The sequence below is a fragment of the Sander lucioperca genome, chromosome 5, assembly GCF_008315115.2.
Source record: "Sander lucioperca isolate FBNREF2018 chromosome 5, SLUC_FBN_1.2, whole genome shotgun sequence".
NCBI classification, from domain to species: domain Eukaryota; kingdom Metazoa; phylum Chordata; class Actinopteri; order Perciformes; family Percidae; genus Sander; species Sander lucioperca.
Genome location: NC_050177.1, coordinates 23,382,046 through 23,408,308, shown reverse-complemented (window position 1 = coordinate 23,408,308; position 26,263 = coordinate 23,382,046). Strand labels below are relative to the sequence as shown.

The window sequence follows — 26,263 nt, the reverse complement described above, 5'->3', positions numbered from 1 at the left end:
AGCCTTTAGACATACCTTTTTATGGTGCATACAATACTAATACAATACGCAGGTGCTGTCTCGTCTCGCCATTATTATCATTAACAAATTTAGCAATTCTGTACTGCAATTTCTTGTCAACATCAGCAGACACATCATGTAGTAATATATATCTGAGATAAGATAATAGTGGCTGATATATTGGCCTAGCAGATGCATCGGTCAAGCTCCAGTATGTGTGTCTCTACGGCTGCCACTAGTGTCATCTGTCATGCGTAAACACAGGGGCGTAGCACAAAATTCTGGGCCCTGGGCATTCTCTATGGGCCCCTCCCCACATCTACAGCTATTCATTCTAGCATCTGTTTGGGCCCTCCTCACCCTGGGTACTCAGTCACCTTTCCACCCCTAGTCCGACACCGCTGCATAGATAGATAGATAGATAGATAGATAGATAGATAGATAGATAGATACGTTATTGATCCCCAAGGGGAAATTCAAGGTCCCCATAGCTTAAAGACATCACACAACATATACATACAGTAGTAGTAGTAGTTTATTTTGAACATGTAAAAAAAAATATAAAATAAAAATATATATATAGAGACATGCATACATATATAATATGCATGCATATTAATAAAATTAACATGACAGCTTAATAAGGTAATGTACTTCTCAGCATAATCTTCCAAAATTAGTAATTAGTAATTCAAAGTAGAAATTCCCATGTTCAAAAAGGAGTAGGAAGAAGTTCATAACAAACTTTTCAGGTCATCATACATACATCACAAACAGGATGATAAAATAACAATTCCACATGAATAATATGGACAATAAAAGAAAAGATACTAAATAAAAAATCCACATGAATGTACTAAGGGATGTATAAGTATGAGACGCTTGCAGTGACAGGACAGGGACTGACCCTGTGATTCAGTCTGCATGGTAAGGTGCTCTATGAGAGGGTGTGTCATGGTGGTAGTGCAAATAAGTCCAATAGTGCAAGGATAAAGTCTAGAGACGTAAAAACGGAAACACACACACACACACACACACACACACACACACACACACACACACACACACACACACACACACACACACACACACACACACACACACACACTTTTATGGTATCACTTTACTGCACAACAGTTCTGACAGTACAGTATGTGGCCTGTACTGTCACCAACTTCTGATAGTTAACTTTGAGATGCCATGAGGGGATATTACTCTGAAAGTCTTGGCTTGTTTTTCATCATCAGAAGATGTTTTCTTCAACTTAATGATGATGATAATTGGCCTGTTATCTATTTTCCTGTGTGTAACAATAAACTCCAGTGAAGCTAATTAAAAGTGGTTAATAATGGCATCATTAATTATTTAACGACTGCTCTGTTGATGTTGGTTTGGCTAATGAATGGATCTGTAATCATTTGTTAACATTTTGTTAACAAAACTTTAAACAAAATGTTTGCATTCAATGTCTAAACATTCAAATATGTACTTATTAAAAAGAAAATATGGGAACCAAAGAAATTGAAAACATGATAGTGAGGTAAAGTCAGTTTACACACACATTAACAACTTTAGTGTGAGCAAATATAACCCTTGTTTGATCATCTTTATACATACATATCTTTATTTGACATAAGTTACTTCACTGGTATAATGAAATAAATGGATGACCCACTGACTCTTGACAAAAATATTGTTAACCCTATACTGTGCAAACATAACATGACCATCAATATTTTCTCATATGTACAATCATGAAGCTGTTGTTGCTGTAGAGAAGTAGCAATAAGTAAAGGCCTGATTATGATGTCTTTACAGTAGCAATCAGAGATTTTGAGTAAAGTATTGTTGTTGTATGGTAAAGCATCTATAGGTGCAGCAGTTATGACAGACCACATGACATCACAACTACCAGTGGTGGAAAGTAACATACATACATTTAATTAAGAACTGTAAATACAATTTTTGAGGTACTTGTACTTGACTTGAGTATTACCACCTAGTTCACAACCATTCAGAGGCAAATATTGCACTTTTTACTCCACTAAATTTGATAACTTTAGTCACTAGTTACTTGACAGAATCAGATTATATAGAATATTATCAACAACTACACTGTGAAGTATTATTATTGTTGAAGATAGATGACATATTTTGATTGATGAATTCACAAACTACCTATACCCAGCAGTAGGCCTACATGAAGTTATTAAAACTAGCTCCACCTTTACCAGCTGCAAGCGGTGTAAACAATTAATGCATCAATGGTTATAATTATAATTATTATTATAATAATTATATAATAATATCTTGAAAAGGGCCATTCTGCATAATAAGTACTTTTACTTTTGATTCTTGTATTTTGATGTGAATACTTTTGTAATTGTCTAAGTAAGAATTTGAATGCAGGACTTTTACTTAGCCTAAAGCCTAACAAAGTAAGCTTTTTCATTTCATTTATTCACTGTGGTATTGCAACGTTTTTAAGATGTGATCTCTTTCACCACTGTGCATTGTAGTAGTTCAATAAAGTTAGTGTATAAAGTGCTATATCAATTTCACATTATTAGAATACTAATGATAATGCATTCATGTGTAAGTAAGTAACATTTTACTCTGTAGCTAATAGAGGTGAGGCTATTACCGGTATTACACAGTAATGACAATCTTTAAAAACGCGTCATATCTGAATACTTCTTCTTCCAACACTGACAAGTACACATGGAGAGAAACAAGACCTGGGTTCTTTGAACACTCCAATGCATTTTGCGCTATGTAGGCACATGACAGATGAGCAGACAAACGTGGCTAACCCGGGCTAACCACATGATGATGTTGCCGTTTGACCCACGAGAGGGCGACAGTGTTCAGTCTTTGACAGCTTCAAAGCCGCGGAACCTTTGCTGAGTGACGACGAACAACATTTTACTGTGGCGGACCAACATGGCCGCGCTGGGGAGGGTGATAACCTGTTTCCGTCTCCTCAGGTAGGTGTTTTATTGTTAGATAACGGTATGCAGGTAAAGTTTGTAATTTCATTTATACACAAATTACTAAACTAACCGACCCTTAAGAAATGACATGCTGTTGTGGACTTAAAAGAGGGAAAATGAGAATGTTTTGCTTCATAGCAGTGTTAGCAACAACAACCGGAAGTAGAATACACGTTAAACATGTTTTCATTGCTTAAATGTATTCATTAATTAGCATGTTTTCTTATACAGAAGTGACTCGAAAAAGAAGAGAAAATGACCGCAATGTTAAACTAGCTTCAGCTCTGGTCGCTAGTCAGAGATATAATAGGCTCGTTGGAGATGAGCCAGGTCTGCGCAGAATCGATCACCGGCGATCGCCGCCCAATGCATGCCGGGTAGATTTGTGTCAGCATTTTGAGAGCTACTCTGTCATAATTAAAAAAAACTGGAGACTGTGTACAAGCTAATATATGCGTCTGATAACATTTTATTAAATCGGAATCGGACCACAGTGTTTCTGTCACTTCCTGTTCAGCCGAAGGCTGCTGAAATCAGCTGGAAACTGTCCGACTTGACAGCGGATTTTTGTCACCGCCCCCGGCTGCTCTCGTCTACTTTACAGGGGAGGCGCAGTTCATCTCGAATGAGCCTAATATATATATGATAATGATCAGGAGCCATAAATAGCCTATACGTGACGTATCTATCGGGCATGGCTGTCTGAAAGTGAGCCTGGTTTGGTTCTCTTCAGGAGTTCAGCACGTGTCCTGTTCAGCAGCAGAAGACCTGCAGTCCATACAGCGGGCAAATGGACAAATATTGTGTGTACAGGTATAGCGTCTTTGACTGTGGGCTGTGGGCTGTGTGCTGTACCTTTCAGACAGGTGAGTCTGTCACCACACCAGAGATAAAGGCATATGAAATAACAGCAGCCATCTACAGTATATAACATACAACATCCACGTATCTTGTGTGTTTGTCTCTCAGGTTGAAAACCTCTCTCATGACTCTCTGATCAAACGAGCAGCCTCTCTGGTTACAGACAGTTCAAGCTCTTTTCTCTCTCAGACCACTTTGGCTCTTATAGATGCCATCACGGAGTACTCAAAAGTAAGTTTTGATCTTGTGGTAAACATGTTTCTGATATCATAGGATTGAAGAAAGATTATTTGCAAGTACAGTAAGTATACAAGTCAGGACATTTTAATTACATAGCCCCAAATCACAAATATTGGCTTAAGCAGCTTTACAACCTGCAGCATACAACACCCTGTACAGGGTTCATACGTTTTGAAAAAACCTGGAAAAGTTATGGAATTTAAAAAATGCAAATTCCAGGCCTGGAAAGGTTTTGGAAACATAAAAAGACCCAGAAAGTTTTGGAAAAGTCATGGAAATTATTTTTTTTTAACACAGCATAATAACGTGATTAATAAATGTATTTCACGTCTTCCTAACCTCACCGTTGTATTCAGGGCGCGATATTATGAATCCCACTATGAACCACATTAATTGTCATTCATTTATTGTTAAACCTCTGAGGGTAAACTTTAACACAGATTTGTATTCTTATTGTATAATGTCGACTGACATTTTCAGGAATACATAGTCATGGAAATTTGCCGAAAAGTCATGAAAAAGCATTGGTTAAAATGCGTGTGGACCCTGCCTGTATCTTCAGACCCTCAATTCAGTAAGGGAAAAAAGGCCCCCAAAAAGCCTTTAACTAGGAAAACTATATTTACTATATAAGATACAATAGATAACAAGAAATAAGAAACACACCCAGTTTCTTTATTGGCAGCCAGTGATTCTCTCAGTACTTCAAAACTATGTGCTGAAGTTTACACAGTGTGATTTGATGATACTGATCAGAAAAAATGGAGGATATAAATAATGTTTTGTTATATACTGTATGTAAATATTAATATTATGTATGGAACAGGAGTTGGATGAGTGAGCTGAGGATGAAGGTTTGAAATGAACCAGGGATAAAAGCGGAGCAGGTCGGGGTCAAGTTTTGCATGATGTAATGTGTAGAGAAGCCAATGGCAGTGTCTCCAGATCTGTTTCCAAACGGTAGTGGGTTTTGTTAAGTATGGCTATAAACCTTACAAGGTTAGTTCATCCAAAGCACACAAAAACATACCTATTTTCCCAATTACCTTAGTGAAAGACATGCAAAGACATATCTGTGACTTCTGCTGTTACTCCAATACAACAGAGGTGAATGGCATTTTATTTGTGGCAGTCACAATAACATAACTAACTATAATAGTTTTGAAAAGTGTCCACACCAGAAATCCTCCTCTGTGCTACTCTGCTTCCCTAGTTTGATTTTTGTCTGAATTCTGGGTAAAGCAAAAATAAATGTGTTCTGATTTTGTCACACCGCAGTAAAATCAGCCAGCCAAATCTTTAGGATAAAAAAATTGCCACGTACACAAAATCATAAATAAAAAAAGAAGCTGTATTCTCTGCTCTGAGGCGCTTGGGGCGTATCGCTGAAGGCACTGAGCCGAAGAATGAGTCGCTGCACATCGACAGATTCTGGTTAGCAGCTTACTCAGTAGCACACGCAGTCTATGGTAGCACAGCAGCGCCCCCCCCCCCCCCCTTCACAGCTGTGCGCAGTAACTGCTTGCGGGCCGGGTAGCTGATTCAAGCTGCAAGACTGAAAGATACATTAGTGACAGTTAATTTTCTTGTGTTCATAATGATTGTGGCATTACCGGAACATGTATTTATTAGACTAAAAGAGCAATCGCTGCTCACCCAGCGTGAACGAAACAACACTGATGCTATGCGCTCTAACGTCGGTAGTAACGCCGTTTTCATGTAGTAGGGGAGTGGTTATGTAAAGGATGACTCCAGTGTGTCATCGAGCCACGATTTCAGGCCCGCCCAAACTAACATGGACGCAGAAATGGTGAAAACGTGTTTTAACAGTCTAACTCCACAATTCAGTACTACACAGTTAACAGTCTTTTCACAAAGTATTTCTTAACATGTAGAATTTGTAGATTCTGATCCGGACTTTAAATGTAAACTGTATATGTCCTTCCTCTGTTTGCTAACAGGCTGTACACACACTCATTGCCCTCCAAAGGCGATATTTGGATTCACTGGGAAAACTGACTCCAGCAGAAGAGGATACAATCTGGCAGGTGATCATTGGCCAGCGTTCAGAGGTTAGTTTGTGTTGTCCACTTTGCTGAAAAGTACTTTAAAACAAACCTGAGCATAGCATTCAGTTTTTCTGTTAATTTATTGATTGACGCGCCATAAATAGGACATCAGACTTGCAAACTCTACACAACAAACAGTTGTAGATCAGTTTGAGTCGGAATGTATCATTCTCTCTGTCCTGACAGGTTAGTGACAAACGAGATGAATGCATGCGTTTTGAGTTGAACTGGGTCAACGCCGTCAAGCTGTGTGAAACGGCAGCCGAGGCAGCATACATCTCAGGTGTGTAAAAGACAGTGTCTGAGTGGTTATATGGCCGTGTGAACGAATGGTTGGGTTGTCATGAAGTGTTGAGGCAGGTTTTCTTAGGGATTTTGTTATGATAAATAAAAGTGTTAAGCTGTGAATCATCTTCTCAAAGCTTTGTATGTTGTTGTCTGTGCCTGTTCCTATTCAGCTGCTGTCAATGTTACACTTTGGACCGCGTATGGATCATTTGCTGTCACTCAGCAGGCCGTAGTGTAAAACAAAATGGTGATGATGGACAGGAGTGTCTTCTTAATGACCACACCTAATGTCTGAACTTAAGCTGTTGTGATGTCAACCTTTGAACTTTTTTCAACAATTTGACTGTGTGTGTGTCTGTGTGTGTGTGTGTGTGTGTGTGTGTGTGTGTGTGTGTGTGTGTGTGTGTGTGTGTGTGTGTGTGTGTGTGTGTGTGTGTGTGTGTGTGTGTGTGTGTGTCCAGGAGCTGAACATGCATCCATCACAGTGAGGACAAACATTCAGGTGGCCCAGTCGCAGGTGGAGGAGGCCCAGAAACTGTCTGTAGATGCAGATGCGAAGTTGGCTGAGACTAAAGTAATGGAGGTTGAAAGGGTGTCCCAATATGTTGCCTCCTTAGAGAAGAGTGATGAGGACGAGGTGCCTGAGGCTTATTTAAGAGAAGACTGAAACAAATATCCTGAGTTTTAGAAAACAAGAAAACATAAAAAAGTTTATTTGCTTTCAAAGTAAATATCTTTTAATGTCTTCTCTCTTTTTAGTCTTTAACATGTTTGTCTGTGACTCGTTATGTAGATTGTGCTCAAATGTGCTTACATCTGCACATAATCGGCAATATAAAAAAAATAATGTTGAATAATGACTATCAACTGCTTCTGCAGTATAGAGGATTAAGTTTCGATCCACTATTTATTGTATTGTGACTCGACCAGCATCTGATTTTTTTGTTATATTTTGTCAAAATTCATTGTAATAAAAACAAGACAGTAATAAAACTGTTTATTTGGTTCTTCACTTAAGGGCCCTGACACACCAACCAGACGGCCGACCGTCGGCAGTAAAGCCAGTCGGACTGATCAGTCGGGTCCCCAAGGTCCAAAAAATGCCTCAGAACACACTGAGGCGACGCCAACTTGAACGTACGCTCTGCGCGTGCGCAAAACGTAATACGTCTCCATACAAGCAGGCGGCGCTGCTCTGTATCGTTTCCATTAACAGTCTGATTATTTCCCAGAAAATGAAAACCGGCAGCTGACTGGACGAACGCGCCACGTGGTTCTTTTTTCTCCGGAAATTCACAGCCAGACTGTCATGGCGGCTTGTTCAGAATACGATCTCATATTGGACTAAAATAGTTCACCGAAACGTGTTTCTGAAAACATTTTAAGAGAGAAATAGGCCGTGCAGTTTCTGAATCTGTCTTCATTTCAGATTGACAAAGGTCAGTTTAAAAGATTTTCGTCAGATTTTGAGCGGCTCATCCGCTCCCCATTTCCGGGTGAGTCCCGACTGCCCTGTCTCCGACTGAACATGTCGGGTCGGCCCAAATGAATGCCGACAGCTCCTCGGACGGCCGACGGCACGGGACACACCGAACAGACTTGAGTCACGGACCTCGCCAGACGGCCCGACGCCCGATTATCGGGCTGGTGTGTCTTCTCTTTAATACGCCTGCATCAGAAAATAAAACGTTTAATTTCATGTTTACTAGATGAATATTGTGTGTACCGAAGTGACTAGTGGATAAGATTCAGTATTGTGTTGCAAGGTCTGGTTTTTGTAACATTGTGTTGATCCAAATGACTAGGTGAATGCTAGAAATGGAGGGAAAACAATGTGACCACTTCACATGGGAGCCAAAGAAAGAGAGCCGTTCGAAACCAGTATTTGCCAGATTTTTTTTCTGACTTAATTATTGGTGTCTGTGCAATTGTCCCCTGCTAAAGAAGCCACTTTGTAAACACCGTAAAACCCAGAGACGCCACACAATTGGCTGACTAACACTGTTTTTGTGAAATTCAACCAATCAGCTGGTGTTACTACATTTTTTAACATGTTACTCCGAAGTAATTTTGTATGACTATTCCATCCACTGAAATTTCAATTTGCAAATGAAGGGATTTCTCACAGATTCCCACTCGCGTACCTCTGAGAACATCTATAAGGTTGCTTTACTTGTTATTTGTATCTCTCTTTTTCACTCAACAACTCTTCCTTCTCTGCAAATTAGCCATGTCCTGATTCTCCTGTAGAGCTTTTAGGCCATTTCTCAACACCTCCTGTCATCACTTCATCTACAGCATCACCTCTTTCCACACTTTATCAGAACAGAAAACAAACTGCTCTACCTCTGGTCAAAGAACTGGTTGACACAAAACAGGAGAATCATTTCATATTTGGATAGTTTTGTTTCCAACACACAAGTTACAAAATGATTTAGGCTAAGGTGTGGGCAGCTGGTCAAACATGTAAAGGAGTTAAATGCAGACTGACGTTATCTGCATGTTTACAGGACTTCACAGTCTTTAAGCGTTCAAACTAATTCTTAAAACAATAGTCAGGTGCCCGTATGTACAGTGAAACAAGACAGACTTAAAAAATTGTAAACCCCTCTTTTTATTCCAGCAGATGGCGATCTAAATCCATTTTCTATCTTTCATTACAGTGGGATGCACTGCGTTTGCAGGTTCATTCCTAGTCAGTTGAAATGTATTTATTGGTGTCACTATTTACTTACTTTTTTATGACAATAGATATGACCTATTTTATATGGTGATTAATGATTGTGATAAACCCCATATTGTTAGGACCCTTCATGTGAATATACTGCATACCCTGTTGCAAATACTAACATGTGTATGTACTGTATACAGTATATGTGTGTCATTGTGTCTCTAAACCAGCATGTGCACATACAGTACAGAATGATTGTGCATGCATTTTAACCAGTTTGAACCCTCAACACAAATTTGTCTTCTTTTCCCACTGTTGTTCTTGCCTCCACAGTATATTACATACTGAAGAAAGTTAAACCAGGCCTACACTTAAAGAATATACACCTAACCTGCAAGTATATTACCAGATCTACTCATTAAAGCCTTATCCTTCAGTAATGTGAATAAGCTCTGTAACGGGTTCGCTGTCTTAATGGTCTCCCCCTATGCCTTCCAAAGGTCGGTGTGTACTGCAGAGGGTCATTTCAGAGGGAGCTCATTATGTTGGAGACCTATGTGGAGCTGCAAACACAAGTGTGTAGCGTCAGCACTGAGGTGACCTCTCTCTGCTCTAGATGGTCAAGCCTTAGCAGGGGATGGGACCATGAGAATGGCTACAGAAGAGGCGGTGTGGGTGGAAGCTTTTGAGGTGTGCAACGACTGGCTCACCAATGTGACTAGTGAGGAATGTTGTGTTTAACAATGGCTGTTTTCACAGACTGTAAAACCAAATGTCCCAGACCGTCTGTGTGGATGTGCACCTACTGGTCACAGGGGGGAGGGGGTGCCAGTGCAGCCTTGCCTTTCTGCCTGCAAGAAAATGCAAAAGAGCTTACTATGAAGTATTTTTGCAGCAGAAAACCTCAATGAGGTAACTGTAATTACAAAGGTCATGGGCCTTAAATGCCTATAAACTATTTAGTGCTGCTGCAGGGGGTTTGAGCATTTATGCAGCATAAGTTATGCCAGTGGTGTGAAATAACCCTCACTGAAACTATTTTACCCAAATTGGTGATATCATTAACACATTCAGTGTTTTGTGGAAGGAAAATGAGATGTGATTTACCATCTCATCAATGTGCATGCGTCCTCACTGCTCTGACTTTACTGTTCCAATGCAAAGTGGCCCAGGAGGGGAGATTGATTGGTGAAAAGGGCAGCACTTTCACCTAGGGATTTATAGCTCTTTGAGGATATAAATAAACCACCAGAGGGAATAAAGGCAGGGGGTACAGTGTGGTGACATATCATGGGTCATGCTTTAATCACAGTGATGCTGAGCTGTAGCACTGGGAGACAGAGCTGGTTAAATTTTGCAGGAGATGGAGGCTCCATGGAGAGTTCACGTCCCCTGATGAGGACTCTAATACAGGCTATGAAGACGTCACAGCAAAGTGAAATGGGAAGCTCGACATGCGGGAATCACAACTGAGATGAGCATTTTTGCTTATCTTCAGTGAATAAATACGATGTCCGCCTAAAACTGCTGAGTGAGCATGTTTATCAGTTCAAGCTTCAGTGCATGATAATAACACCGTGCTGCACACAACGCCAGATTCCTGAATGCGTAAAAGCTGTAATTATCTCAAAGAAAAGAACAATGCAAAGAGAGGAGTGCTTCATTACCACTTTGTTTTAGGACAGAGTATTCAGTGTGCACACTTTTTTTTCAGAAATGGGAATCAGTGAAGCACTTTCGTTGCATGTGACTGCTTTGTCCTTCAGTAGCTGATCTCCTGGGGTTTATATTAACTTTCACATTCACTTCCACGAATACTTGTATAACATTGGTTACACATTGTCTCCAAAATACGTGCCTCAGCAATCCCTGATTATCATCATCCGGTTGTAGGTTTATTCATTTGAACTTTTAGCTGAACTGTTTCTGTAGAATTAGGCCTGGTTAGTGATTAAAAAAAAATTTCCTTTGTGGCTGCTTATTTTAGTTAAAGTTGACAGTCCTAAAAATCTTTTATTATTTATATATATATATATATATATATATATATATATATATATGTGTGTATTTCCACAGAATGAATGTGTAATGTACTGAATATAGTTAATAATAATAATAAAAATAAGATTAGGTTATGTAAATAATGTGTAGTTGTAATAATGTGTTATCCATATTTTCACTGATTGATTGAATCTGCTACAGGAGTCTGAGAGCCCTTAGAAATGTGTTAACATTTATATCAGCTTACATTTCATAACCTGCATATGAAAAGTGAATCTATAAATAGGCTGGGCCTGGTGGTTAGAGAGACTAATGTGCAGGTCCAGTTGCAGGTCTGATCGCCACAACGCCCACTGGATGTGCCAAGACCAGATAGAGGTTCAGTGTCTCCTTGATGAAGACAATGAACCTTTACCTGTTCAGTCACTGCTGTGAAGAAGATAGTCATTCTTAAAAAGAAAAACGGTGATTTAGACAAGTAATGGTTTCATTGCGGTTTAGTGTGCATGTTTTCACAAGTGGGCTCCCGGAACAGGGGGATTCCCCACTGATCCACACAAAATTACACTTTTATTTCATTCTTTTTAGGAGAGTGAATATGCATAAAGATCACTATTTTATAATGCCATGTAAATATGAAGCAGTTATCCGCTTATGTTCTATCCAGGGTCAGATTAACCCTCTAGGACCCACTGATAACCCCTTCTCCCCCAACCCTGTTACTCCCACTTTCTATAAACTGTGTAGGCAAACTTTGAAATTAGTAATTATTTTTATGTAACTTGATTAAGCACATTTAAGCAACATGCATAATGTAAGTGCAGTATAAAATAACATTATAAAGACCGTTAAGCTAGGTTTTAACTCAGGGCCCCTCTACAAGGACGGGCCCCAAAATGATGTAACAAAGCCAGTGTCAATTTAGTGCCCTTATCATGGCAGTTTTGTTGTGCTTATGTGTTGCAAACCATATTACTGAACAAATGTTCAATTAATGAAATTACCTAAAACTAATCGCATGTGGTGAACCCGGAGCCTTTGGGCCCCCCTGAGGTTTTGGGGCCTCAGGGCAGCTGCTCACATTGTCCAGCTGGTAATCCAGCCTGGGTCCTATCCAACAACTGAAGTCCTCTCTAATGTGTTTAAGAAGTCTCATTAATGATGGTCTAGTAACCAATGTCAATCTATTTAATCAATCTTTGATGTGAGAATGTTTGAGACTCCCTCTACTACTACTGCCCTACTGTTACTACAACAAACACAACTACTGTACTACTACTACTGTGGTCTGACAGGTCTATTACTGTATGGCTAAATTATGTTTACCACTGATAGAACTACTACTAGTGGTGGAATGTAAGTACATTTGCTTGTACTTTACTTGGATGTGTCCATGTCATGCAACTTTATACTTCTATTCCACTACAATTGTACGTTTTACTCATACCATAGTGAGTTAGAATTTGACATAGCATATAATGAAGCATGTTTTAAAGATTCTCAACTGTGTAGATAGTAAGATTAGCCTCACCAAGATCAGCTGCAGAGTAAAATGCTACTTACACACAAATGCATAATTATTAAAAGGGTTAAAATTCTAATATGAAATTATATAGTTGTGCATTGGGTTTTATTTTTAAAGTATATTTTCCTAATAATAAAATCTATAAGTAATATGTTGAATGCAGGATATTTAGGCTACTTTACCATACTACAGTAGTGAAAGAAGCCACAACTAATTATATCACCACTCATATGTGTCCAGTGTTAAAGAAGAACAAATCAAATCAAATGGGGATGATTGGGACCGCGTGCGTGCGTGCGTGCGTGCGTCTGTTGTCCTGCAGAAGTGGTACAGCCCACGCGGATCGGTCGCTATGGAGAGCAGCTCCCCAGGAGCGCGAGCCAGCCAGACAGAGCAGCGACGAGCGAGGAGGACGGATCAGACAGATCAGAGTGCCGAAGCGCACAAACAGACAGGAATCATGGAGAAGAGGACTTTGCCATCTAACGGACTGCGACTGTTAACAACACTTCTCACCTTTTACGGACTTTCCTGTGAGTTAACGGTTTCTTTGTCATTTTGCCAGTGCTACTTTTGAGGCCATTGAAAGAAGTTGCGGTGGAGCTGCTCTGAGTCTCTAACGTTAGCTACAATCGCCAATTCAAAACCGGCTAACGTTAGTCCTCGTTGTGTTTTGGTTCAAAGCCTGCTAGCTTTATTTAAGCTAACGGTTCGTGTGTGTGGATCCTACATTACGTCGTCGATAGGAAAGTAAGTTAGCTACTGGCGTCAGTCAGAGTTAGCTATATAAACCTCGCTTGTCTTTCACATTTGAATACAACTTCATTAACGTTACTAAAATAGTTTACGTTAACTTATACCCCACACAGCAACTGCTAATTAAACACAGCTAGCAATTAACGTTAGATTTCCATTCCTACTGACTCCATTCGGGACAGGAGATAACTTTAAGCACAGCACTGATTTGGTGGTAACGTTAACTACACGCATATTTTCTAGCCAACATTACTTCCAGTGTGTCACATCACGACTTAACTAGTTTACATTACTCAGGGAGTGTGGGGGGAGACGTTTCTCTCCCACTCAGATATAAACTAATTGAGGAGCAGCATTGATTCGTGGTGTACAAAAATAGAAACGAAATGGAGTATTGTGGGTGTAAGCAAAGATGAGCTCCATTGTGAAAAGTGTGCCAAGGAGTTGTTGGATATAGATGGGGGATACACGTTATGTGATACAGGAGAGGAGAGGCAGCGCAGACCTCTCCGCTTTGGGCGTGAAGGGTGGCAGGGGAAATGAAGACATATTTCAAGGAAGGCACTGCAGTCACAGAGTCTCTGGAAGTATTGACCTGCAGTTGGGCTGCATGCCAGACACAGCACCTTCCAGTCTCGATACTGTTCCAAGTAGTGCAGCTGGAGAGTTTTGCTGTATCCCAGTCCTGAGCTGGGACTGCAATGCATGACAGGCCTGCTAAGACAAAAGAAGGGACAAACACTGAAGGATGCTAAAGTAAATACTGCCCAAGAATGCACCATTTGTTTTTTCCTGAATGCAAGGGCACTAAAGGTATCTTTATTTTATGTTGATCGACTGATTAGATAAAGATTAGTTTATCCAATCAGTCGATCAACATAAAATGTACTGAATTTTTGCGGCTGACACTGATACCAGTAGGCTATTTGATAATGACACCGGCAAATATTAAACACATCACATAATATAACCAAACAATTTTGATAAACATCAATAAAAATACTTTTTTTAATTAATTGTGATCAATACATACTGATTGGTACATTTTACAGTTAACAACTAACTGATTAGTGCTTATTTTTGTGGACAAACTATGTAATGAAGACACTGTTTCCAAATAACCTCAAACATATCTTTGGCAATTCTGTACTGCAATTTCTTGTCAACGTCAGCAGACACCTCATATAGTAATATATATCTGAGATAAGATAATAGTGGCTGATAAATTGGCCTAGCAGATGCATCGGTCAAGCTCCAGTATGTGTGTCTCTACGGCTGCCACCAGTGTCATCTGTCATGCGAAAACACACACACACACACACACACACACACACACACACATACACACACACACACACACACACTTGCAACACATACTTTTACAGAGTCCTTTTCATACCAAACCTTTTCTGTCTTTACCCATAAAACACTGGCTCATAAATCAACACAGGGAACTGATAAGCAACGCACTGTTGCAAACTAAGCTTCTTAGCCTCCAAACAGTGCTGTTTGGTACCATGTGTGTGCTGGTTTTCATTTCAACTACTCACCTTGACAGCCAAACAAGCTGATTATTAACACAGAGGACAAACTAGCCAGCGAAGGTTAGTTTTGGTGTCGTGTTTGGAAGAGAAAGGTGTGCTGGTTGTTGACGCTCAATGACATATGGTTGGAGCCCATGTGGCCCAGGCCTACTGTTGGGTGTTCAGCGCAGCACAAGTATGCAGGGGGACTTTGTGTCAAAAACCTTCCTTGACTGTGCAATTTTCTGATTCCCTGAAGACGGGGCTGTGAGGAGGGGATTCATTCAAGGCGTGGCGACAGTCGGTGAGGTCTGTAATTGAAGACCATAGTTTTGTGGTTTTTTCTCTTGGGGCCACATGATTCATAATCTAAATAAATAATGTTGTAATGGAGCCACCTAAATTACAGACTCAAAACAGAAATAGATTTGAAAAAGCAGCGCACTGACAGAGCACATTTGTTACTCCTAGAGGTGAACGTGCTTCAGTGGTTATTAATTAAACACAATATGTAGCCAAGAAAGTAGTTTTGTCATTGAAAATATAAATCAAATAGCTACAACTTTGTCACCAAAGGGCAGATCAGGTCAAAACATGTTTTTGGGACCTTTCTGTTTGTGGAAGGTGGATAACTTAATGTAGAGCTGGGCAATATATTGATATTATATCGATATCGTGATATGAGACTGGATATCATCTTAGATTTTGGATATCGTAATATCGTGATATGACATAAGTGGTGTCTTTTCCTGGTTTTAAAGGCTGCATTACAGTAAAGTGATGTACTTTTCTGAACTTACCAGACTGATCTAGCTGTTCTGTTATTTGCCTTTTCCCCACTTAGACATTATGTCCACATTACTGATGATTATTTATCTAAAATCTAAGTGTGAAGATATTTTGTTAAAGCACCAATTGTCGACCCTAGAATATCGCCGCAATATCGAGGTAATTGGTCAAGAATATCGTGATATCTGATTTTCTCCATATCGCCCAACCCTAACTGAATGTAATTTTCACGTTAACATTACATTTTTGTTATAGATGTAAATATATAGTTACCTGCCAACCTTTCTGGCTTCTCTGGAAAATTACATTTTATCACACTAAGAAATCTTGTCTGTCACAGTGAATTTTACTCGATTCAGTTGATACTTTTACCATTTTTCCAGTCAGTCTTTTTCAAACAATGATTGGTTTAAGCAAGCAAGTTCAGGCATGACTTAGTAAAGTAGACCAACTCGTGGTCCACTGACTAAATATGCCTGCAGATGCCAACATTTCACTGTTGTCTGGTGTTTATTATCCACACTAGTTACTTTATATTGAAATTATATACAAGAAAAGGGGGCTTTAAAGTAAGTTTAAGGATTTGGATTCTCTGGATCTGTGGGTAGCAGCTGTAGCATTCATCTGATCCTCTCATTTGATCTTAAATCTCAGCTGTGAAGCAGCAGACTGAAAACTCCCAATCACATTAAATGCATGCAGTGTTTTCTTTTTGAAGGAAGGCCATCAGCAGATGAGTGTGCTGCTTTATTGTGGGACATGGAGGCAGTGTGTGTGTGGGGTTTAGGGAGCAGGCTGTGGCCACTAGCTTCTGTTGACTCCACCCTTTGCTTCCTCTTCCCCCGACAGATGTGACTGACTGTCAGAGGCTTTGTATGGCAAGCTGTTCCCTGGTGGTCCATCAGTAAATTCAGAGCTGTAACCTCCAGTTTTAGCTTATTCCTGGACTTGTCTGAAACCAGGATAAATAAAAAGACACTGCAGTCAATTGTTGATTTACTTTCAGCACACTGCCCTCACAAGTCTATTCATCACTGCCTGCACTAACCTGTTCTAACCTGAATTACCCTAACTAAAGATTCTGTATGATACTCTATAAAAGGGGATCTGGATTACAGATTTACAGATTAGAGTTACTTACTCAACACATCAAATCTTTCTTTTTCCTTGTTTTGCTACCGGCCCACTGCATATGCACAATATTGAAGTGAAGATTTTCAAATATTAAGCCTTCATGGTTTAAAAATCTAGCCTGACAAGCCAGACCCACATCAAGATGTTGGGTCTGGGAACTCACCATTGGCAGGGCTCAATCCGAGGGGCGGGATAAATGGTTGTCTTTCAAATTCCCTCTGCACGCAATAGGATAGCGCTACAACTAGGGCCCTATGAAATCTGTTTTATTTATTTTTTCAAATTCCGTTTTATTTTTTTTCAAATTCCGTGTTTTCGGATTTATTTTTAGCCCTTTCGGATTTTTCGGATTTGCTTGTTTTCTTTTCACTTCTAAGCAGTATTGACCTTTAAAAACTCCCTGCTTACAATGTTTAACAAGAAACGGACGTATCCTCTTTATTTTCTCAACTGCAGCAAAATCTTCCACAAACTCACGCCTTGCATCTATTGATTTTGTCGTTGCCTCCATGGAGGGATTTGCCCGCTGTGGATTTAGCTTTGTTCTTGAGATGAACTTTTGATTTCAAATGGTCGTTACATGTGTGTTTGCGGGTCCAGTCAACAGTATGTTGACAAAACTTACATAACAGTTGTTGTCCAGACTCATAGTAGTCGTTGGGGTATTGTTCAGTCCGGCATTTAACAGTCAACTGAGAGTTTCTTAATTTTTTCGCCACCGTTGGCTTATCAGGAGCCACTCGCGTCGACATTTTTTTTCCCCACGCAACAAACTCAACATGGACGTGTGGTTACTAGGCAACATGTTTAACAATGCCATTTGGCCACGGTTTAGGTAGAGACCTTTCTCCGCTTGTTGTTTTAAACTGAAAAATGAGAAGGAAGTAAAAAAAATTGTTTATTTAATATATCAACAAAATATATGCAAATTCCGTGCGATTCTGCGTGTATAAGAATTCCGTTTTCATGTGTCGATTCCGTAATTCCGTCCGCATTTTCCGTATCACGGAAATCATAGGGCCCTATACAACCAACCAGAGCAATGCTAGTTGATAGATTAAACTTTTGCCATATCTGGTCGCCAAAACTCCGAACACATCTTCCTTTTTTAAGAATGTCTTCAGTGCTTAACTCCAAGTCTTCCAGAGTCGCGGCCAAAGCCGATTCCAAAGACCGCTGTTCGCCAGCAGCAGCCATCATTGTTTTCAAGTAGCAGGGAATTCACGCAGAACTGTCGCAACTCTGCCGTCATTATGTTATGCCCGCCCACCGACTCTATACACGATGTGATTGGCCTGACCAGAATTTGGTTTTTCCAGCTCGCAAGCCAACATAGTTGCTAGACTGACCCTGGCTTACAAATCCACAATACAAATATTATAAGTTATAATTGACCATATTTGCAGTTTGAGGTTTCAACAGTTTTACATGGTTACAGAATTTTTCTTAACCCAGCCATTTTAAATCTGCCTCGAGGAATAAGGCTGGCAACATTATGTATTTTTCTTATTGTCAACAAATCCCATGAAATAACAAAACCAACAATGAATGGAAGGCCAAGCCATGATATGGCTTATTCTTCCATTGTTGTGCAAAAAATAGTAAAAACACATCAATGTACCACACCACTGCACTGGGTGATATGAACCTACATTACCATGAACATGGCCTCTGGAGGTTATTTTGAGTCAATCCCACATACACAATGCTGCATAAATACTAGCTAGCTTACCAAATATGAGGTTATAGTCACCAACAAATGCACTGCACATTTAGTCTTGTTTGAGGAATGTTTGCTAAAAACTACAGTGCCCAACTGTTTTAGGAAATGTCTTTCTTTTCTTTTTTTTTGTAACTCAGTTTTTAAAGATTTGCATCTTCTGTAGGAATGAATAGGCTTGGGGATGGGTGCCAGAGACAAGGTCTAGAACAGGGGTCACCAACCTTTTAGAAACTGAGAGCTACTTCATGGGTACTGAGTCATACGAAGGGCTACCAGTTTGATACACTCTTCTGAAATAACAAATTTGCTCAGTTTGCCTTTAGTTATATATGATTATTAATGATTAATGATACTCATCTATGTGAAGACACTGATCACGTTAATGATTTCTCACAATAGTTATCAACAATGACAACAAGGTGGGAAACAGATAATATCAATATTCAATTTTCATTTTTAGAACAGGCCTGAGGGCTACTCATGTGGTCCTTGGGGGCTACCTGGTTCCCGCAGGCACCGTGTTGGTGACCCCTGGTCTAGAAGTTGCAAAGCGTTGAGGGGCGGAATAACACTTTGTTGAATTTGGTCTTTCTGTGGGATTTAATGATAATGACACAAATATAGAATCACACTAGCCTCAACCTTTAACCCAACCGTCTGGTTTCACGAGCCAAGCACAGTGCTTATGCTGGCATTCATTATTTTGTGTCTACTTCCTCCCCAGGCCAACATTGGGAGTTACCAGTCATTAGGACCACAGTGCATGGGCAATTAGCCATTCAAAATTGGGAGGAAAAGGGGCAACATGCAAAAAATACATTGCAAATGCTAATATTAGGGATGCTATTTTCACTGTGTGTTAGCTAGTATGTCTTGTCTACTGAATAAATCTTGGATAGACAGGAATTGACTGTTCCAATGACTGAGTCATAGGAAACTACGTGGTTAAAAATGGCTTCCAGATATTTCCGTGGTTAATTACCTACTGTGAATGAACACAGGGAAACCTTTTTAAACCCTTTTTTTGCCTGCTGTTTTCAGGATCGGGGTTTTTCCCCGAGGTTAGGGTCACTTGGATACACTGTGGATTCACAGTCCATATTAAAGAGGTATACATGCAGGATGTCCACAGTCAGCAGTTGAATCTCCCAGGAGGGGAGTGCTGGGGTTATGGGAAACAGGTGTGGCTGCTTTTCACCACTCACTCTTATTTGTTTCACTCATTCAGCTGTCAGGTGGTTATGATGTTTGGGATGAGCACACAGTCAGTTGTATGCACTGACACACCCCCTACCACCCAAGTGGGAGATTATTAACACCCACCAGTCAAATACTGGGAGGTGCTGCTGACTGTAGCAAGTAAGCTATCAGTACAGTAGTGTTGTCCTATTTGCTCGTACACAAGGAATGGTGACAACCGGGACATACATTATACTCTAGCTAATGGAAGAAATATCTTGTTTTTCCGCAAATGTTTTCGGCACACTTGCAGCTTGGGTCCCTCAGTATTACACTCACCTATTGTACGTTCTATTTCTTAGGTCTCTAGCACCTTGTTTATCTAGTGTCCAACCTGTGATATTATGTGTTAAGAATGAAAATAGACATTTGATCCAAGATATCTGGACAATTTCAGCAAAGTCAGTCAACCAACTGTTTTAATTCTCCCCCTACAAATTGAATCTAGTCTTCACCATCTGTCTTATCAACAAACCTCTAGGGCTGCCACCTCTTAGTCGATTAGTCGACTAATCGGTCGTTTTGGTCTTAGTCGACTAAGATTTCTTTAGTTGATGAGTCATTTTTTATGGTTATTCATGCTTAATTACTCATTTCCAAGAAACTTATGAGCACATTTCTGGTAAGCACAAGATTTAAAGTGGTACTTTTGCAGGATTAATTGTGGAGAAACTCATTTTTACAGATGGTTCATTAACTACATTTATATTGTGCTTTTCTAGTCTTAACCACCTCTCAAAGAGCACAGCTCTGTCGATTACATCAACTAATCGATTAATCGACGAAGTGTTAGTCAACTAAGAATTCCTTTAGTCGAGGACAGCCCTACAAACCTCTAATCTATGATATACAACTTTTGAGTGTGTGAAAGTGGAAACACAGAACATATTGGACTTACTATCCCAGAATCACAGGTCTAAAACCACAAGTGAGCAGGACATGTTCACTGCATGCATTATTTACAATAATGGAGTTGCTGATGAGTGACAGTCCAAAACTGTTTCTTGTAGTACTGAGGGTACAGTTTGAACTCAGCCGGGAACATCGCATCATTTGAAGCAGACAAAATTAATCGGAAATGACACTGATGAGTTTTTACTATTTTATCAGAACTTTAGTGTAACTTTTCTAGGTTTCAACATCCACCCTCTCCCCTCGTTGTGTGTGAGATAACATTAGAAACAGAAACCGAGGGAAAGAAAGACATGTCCCCTGACTCAGAGTTCCCTGATTTGGCTTGCTGTGCAGCCCTGGTCCTTGATGCAGATATATTGCGGTAATGGCTTGAACAGGATTTTGCACAACTGTATCCCTGCTGGTATTCAGCCAAATTATTGTGTATTCCCCTGCCATCCCTGCTACACCCCTGTAGTTTGCATTATTCTGCTTTTAGTTGCTGATGCTCTCTTCATTTTCAAATAGACTGTAAAGCCGAATACATTTCCCCTCTTGCTGTAACAAAGAATACCACATGTTAATACTACATGTTTAGTATTGATGAAGGAACATGTACTCTCTTTTTCAACAGCTAAGCTGCTCTGTCACACAAGTGTAGAGTCAACGATTACTGTTGCAATGTGGTTGCTATTTTTTGCCTGTACATGGATTGTGAAAAGGATCATAACAAAACAAGTGGCCAGTTCTAATTAGGGCTTAAAAACAATGTTAGAATACAGTATCAGATATTGCATGGATTGAATTTCATTTTAAAGAGGAAGGCATCACAATTTAAAGGTTTACAACCCAGAGCTGTTAGACCGACAATAAATGGGGTACTACTGCCTTTATGTACTCAAAATATTTGTCTTTTACATCCAAGTGAGGCTCATGTTATGGGAACACTATGTCAAACCAGACATGTAACCGGAGTCCCAGAACAAATACACTTGGGTGTTGTCTTACTGATTTTTGTTGATTCTCTATGGACTTAACAGTGTGGGAGGGAGGTGTGTAGTACATTGCAAAGAGGGGTGTTGACGATATTCCCCTTCGATTGAAGTTTAGACTTAAGTTGTACAGGATTTAGGTAGGGCTGGGCAATATATTGATATATCGATATCGTGATATGAGACTGGATATCGTCTTAGATTTTGGATATCGTAATATCGTGATATGACATAAGTGTTGTCTTTTCCTGGTTTTAAAGGCTGCATTACAGTAAAGTGATGCACTTTTCTGAACTTACCAGACTGATCTAGCTGTTCTGTTATTTGCCTTTTCCCCACTTAGACATTATGTCCACATTACTGATGATTATTTATCTAAAATCTAAGTGTGAAGATATTTTGTTAGAGCACCAATTGTCAACCCTAGAATATCGCCGCAATATCGATATCGACGTATTTGGTCAAGAATATCGTGATATCTGATTTTCTCCATATCGCCCAGCCCTAGATTTAGGGCAATAAAACGTTATCAAAAACATCATTGACAGAGCAGTTGGCTAAACATTTTGCATTGGCATGTCGTGAAATACATGTATTTGTGTTTTTATGGGAGATCACTATAGATGTGAACAGTCAGCTGTGATTTTATTTTAATCCCAAACTGACCTAGGCACCTAATCTCCTTGTTCTCACTGTTCAAAGTGGGTGGTAATTGTAAATCATGAGAAGCGTTTTAATTTGTTACAGAAACAGGGTGAGAGTATGTGCCGGGAAAATTGGCGGGGTGGGGGGCGGGGGGGTTGTTGCGGGAAAATGAACTTCCTCTGACCAGGATAATGCTGCTGAAATGCCACACTGACCAAACTACTGTTTTTTTATTGACCATTGGTACACACAGTACAGAGGCAGATTTTTGTCGGACTGCTTTACTTCCTCCCTTGTTGTGAAGTGGGGGTTGCTGACGTGCACTGTGCTGATTGTATTGAAGAAAGTCCAAAGCAGCTTCCTCTATTTCTATACTGTACATTTTTTCATTTCTATAGACTTTATTGATGGAGCGAGCTGCATCCAAACTTGGCAAAGTTTGGGACACCAAAAACATGAATACACAAAACCCTAATAGGTAAAACAGCTAAGGGAACACAGGCTAGTTTAAAGACTACCTTCATATAACAAAACATCTTCTCTCCCTACTAACACTCTAGTCCTACTAGCATTTTTTAACAACTGAACTGGCACAAGATTAAGTAACATACTAACAAAAATAAGGATTTGTCATGCCATGTCTATTTAATAAATGGGCTAATACAATTATGTAGCCTATTAAACACACTACAGCTAGGGGTGGAACGGTACATGTATTCGTATTGAACCGAAACGGTACAGGCGTCTCGGTTCGGTACATGAATTTACATGGAGAATACACGGTATAAAAATAAATAAAACTTGCGTGCAAATGAATTAATGTAATGTGGAACTACTGTTACATACGCGTTTCTTAGGGACACCTAATCTGTAGCCCCGCCTTAGCTCTGAAGCTCCCGAGCTCCGCCTACATGTCGAGTCGGTCCTGTGAGTCCACACCGTGAGAGCCATGTCTTTCTCTGTCACTCTGGTCCACACGAAGCAAACTAGTCCCTTCCATATACAACCAAACACGGATGTATGTAGCTGTATCCCTTCTTGCCTCGACCACAAATGGCTTCCATGCCCATTTGCTTCGCTGTTTGCTCCGCTGTTAGCTCCGCTGTTTGCTGCTAGCTCCGCTGTTTGCTGCTAGCTCCGCTGTTTGCTGCTAGCTCCGCTGTTAGCTGTTAGCGCCGCCGTTAGCTGTTAGCTCCGCCGTTAGCTTCGCTGTTTGCTCCGCTGTTAGCTCCGCCGTTAGCTGTTAGCTCCGCCGTTAACTCCGCTGTTTGCTGCTAGCTCCGCTGTTAGCGTGTGAAGCTAACGCCACAATTCGCCAACTGCTCTGTGTAACCGAAGCTGCTCTTTTAACACCCCTGCTCTGTGCATTCACATATGAGAGCAGCGCTTGTCTCCCATATCACACTACTAGCTGATTGTCTTATTTAGTTTACAAGTTCCAGATGGAGTCTGGAGATGATGTGGGGTAGCCTACTTATTGTTTACTGTTTACATTTTACTTGATATGCTTCAGGCTGTTGCAGCTAGCTCAGGGGAGAGACTGATTGACACTAGGTGGTACAGCCAATATATAAAACATGTAGAGAAATTTAAATATCTGGGGGTAACTCTAGATTCAACACTTAAAGTCATGTTAAAAATTTGTGCAACAAACTGAAATTTAATTTAGTAAATTTTAGATACATAAGAAACTCTCTTACCACTGAAGCATCTAGTACATACTTAAATGCAATGATCATCCCCCACCTTTTATACTGCATTACATCCTGGTCTCAGGCATGTAAAACAGTCATAAAACCCTTAGAATCTTTGTATAAAAACTGCCTCAAGATTCATGACAAAAAACACGTCATTATCATCATTGTCATATACTTGTCAAATATGATCTACTTAGTTTTGATAATTTAATAAAACACTCAAATGTGTCTTTGTTACATAAAACCATATACAGTGCTACTGCTCCCCCTCTGAAAAAGTTTGTAACACTCTGCTCTGAAATAACAGTGCGAACTTCTCAAAGCGTTACAAGGGGGGAGTGTAGCATCCCACAACGTAAAACCCAATTTGGGAGTTCCTCCTTCTCATGTGTGGCCATGAGGCAGTGGAATGCCCTTCCCACAGAACATATTTTATGTAAAAATTCTCACACCTTCTCATGCCTAACAAAGAGTTGGTTGTTGAGTAAACAAGTTTGCACACACCTATAAGATACTGTATTTATGTGTGTGTATGTGTGAGTATGAGTATGTGTGTATCCTTGTATTAATGAGTATCTAGAGTTGCATGTACTCCAATGTGCTGCTGCTGAACTGTTTGAGTGTGTGTGCTGGGAGGGGGGGGGAGAGAGTGAGTGGGTTGATGGCGCCCCTGTTTTAGCTAAACTGCCTGTTTTTAATTACCATGGACACCATGTCATTTATAGTCCTGTGAAATTTATATTTAAAATTGTTAATTGTTTTTATTTTTTAATTTGTCATACCTGCCCAGGGACTACAGGTGGAAATTAGCAATTGTTGCTATAACCTGGCCCAAGACATATTCTCTCGTTTTAACAAGTTTAATGTTTATTTGTGCATTGTCCCTGTTTCAAATAAATCAATTTCCAATTCCAATAGCCTGAGACATGCACAATAAAAACAATTGCCTTCTGCATTTTTGTTATGCTTTTCCCTTCATTGTACCGAACCGAACCATGATGTCTGAACCGAGGTATGAACCGAACCGTGACTTCAGTGTACCGTTCCACCCCTAACTACAGCAAATAATGCCATACAACTTTAGAGAGAAAAAAGAAGAGATGCATGCTGCAGATCTAGCACTCAAAACAAAGCCTGACCATTTTTCTTGTATCAATAAAAAATGGTCATTGCACATTTTTAACTTAAGATTGTTGGCTTTTAGTCTGTCATGCATCAATAGCAGTGTATTGTTCACCACCGGTATTCTTAGCTCTATCTCTGTACATGTTGCAAATGAATGCACATTTTTACATAATACTAGTACAGTGTGTGCAGCCTACATGTGTCAGTCACTGACATCATGTAGATCCCTTGAAATAAAGGGTTGCTGGCAGAAATAGGCGTCATAGTGGACAATGATGGGAATAATTTTAAAGAAAACAGTCTAATTCCCTCTGGGGTCTCTGGCATGTGGGAAACTGTTTCCATTATGTTAGATCAGCCTAATGAAAGTACAGTAGCCCATTTAGACCCAGTGAAGGGCAGTGAAGTCTGTGATTAGTACAGAACCCATTCTCTCTTCTCAGCAAAGCTCCACCCAACAAGGGCCTGATCTATTTCTGTCCTAATGAATGAAAATTGTGTCTGGTTTTATAAGTTTTTTTGTTTTTCTAAGGACAGTGACGTGAATGTGGTAAAAACAACATGCCTAAAACCAATGCATGATTCTTGAATGAAAGGCTCTCACGTCTAAGCTGTCCTTATGCTGTCAGTATGGTTCATTGCTGGGTTTACACATGAGTATTGTTAAGGAGACTGCTATGAGGAAAAGGATATTTCTCTTCTTTTTACACAATGTTTGGGAGCACAGCTGTGTGCGACATGATTGTGGTGTCCTTGCAGTGGGGATTGCAGCCTACAAATGTAACTGCAGTGAGTCAACGTTGAGGAAATGCCAGTTTTGATTATAAGGTCAACATACAATTTATTTTTTACTATCACAGAGGTTGTGTAGATTGGACCTGGAATTATCCTTGGTAGCTTGTCTATGCTGTCTTTGTTTGGCTTGATGGTAGATTTCAGTGGATGCTAATGCGAATAATTTACTAGAGATGCACCGATTACAACTTTCTAGGCCGATTCCAATTTCCGATTTTCATTGAGTTAGGCCAGCCGATACCGATTTCATTTTTTCTAACACACAAATATTTATTTTCTATCTTTTCTTTAATAGAACATGTT

At 39.9% G+C, this 26,263-nt stretch overlaps 2 protein-coding genes across 3 annotated transcripts in view; both read left to right on the top strand.

The window, feature by feature from the left end:
- The first annotated feature begins 2,847 nt into the window (after window positions 1–2,847).
- LOC116048481 (diablo homolog, mitochondrial) lies at window positions 2,848–7,445 on the top strand. The gene is made up of 6 exons (XM_031297641.2): window positions 2,848–2,987; window positions 3,727–3,859; window positions 3,963–4,085; window positions 6,056–6,166; window positions 6,350–6,446; window positions 6,913–7,445. Exons 1-6 carry the CDS (start codon window positions 2,944–2,946, stop codon window positions 7,116–7,118), a joined length of 714 nt encoding a protein of 237 aa, XP_031153501.1. The 5' UTR covers window positions 2,848–2,943; the 3' UTR covers window positions 7,119–7,445.
- A 5,490-nt stretch (window positions 7,446–12,935) lies between these two features.
- Window positions 12,936–26,263, top strand: part of nectin3a (nectin cell adhesion molecule 3a) — a 36,307-nt gene continuing 22,979 nt past the window's right edge. For both annotated transcript variants that reach the window (XM_031297600.2, XM_031297599.2), the window contains exon 1: window positions 12,936–13,181. In XM_031297600.2, coding sequence (XP_031153460.1) covers window positions 13,001–13,181 — 181 coding nt within the window. In that variant the 5' untranslated portion in view covers window positions 12,936–13,000. The remainder of the gene's footprint in view (window positions 13,182–26,263) is intronic.

Coding starts and splice junctions, on each gene's coding strand:
- LOC116048481 (XM_031297641.2), top strand. CDS start 2,944: ATGGCCGCGCTGGGGAGGGTGATAACCTGTTTCCGTCTCCTCAG. Junction 2,988..3,726: donor ACCTGTTTCCGTCTCCTCAG/GTAGGTGTTTTA, acceptor GGTTCTCTTCAG/GAGTTCAGCACGTGTCCTGT. Junction 3,860..3,962: donor GTGCTGTACCTTTCAGACAG/GTGAGTCTGTCA, acceptor TTTGTCTCTCAG/GTTGAAAACCTCTCTCATGA.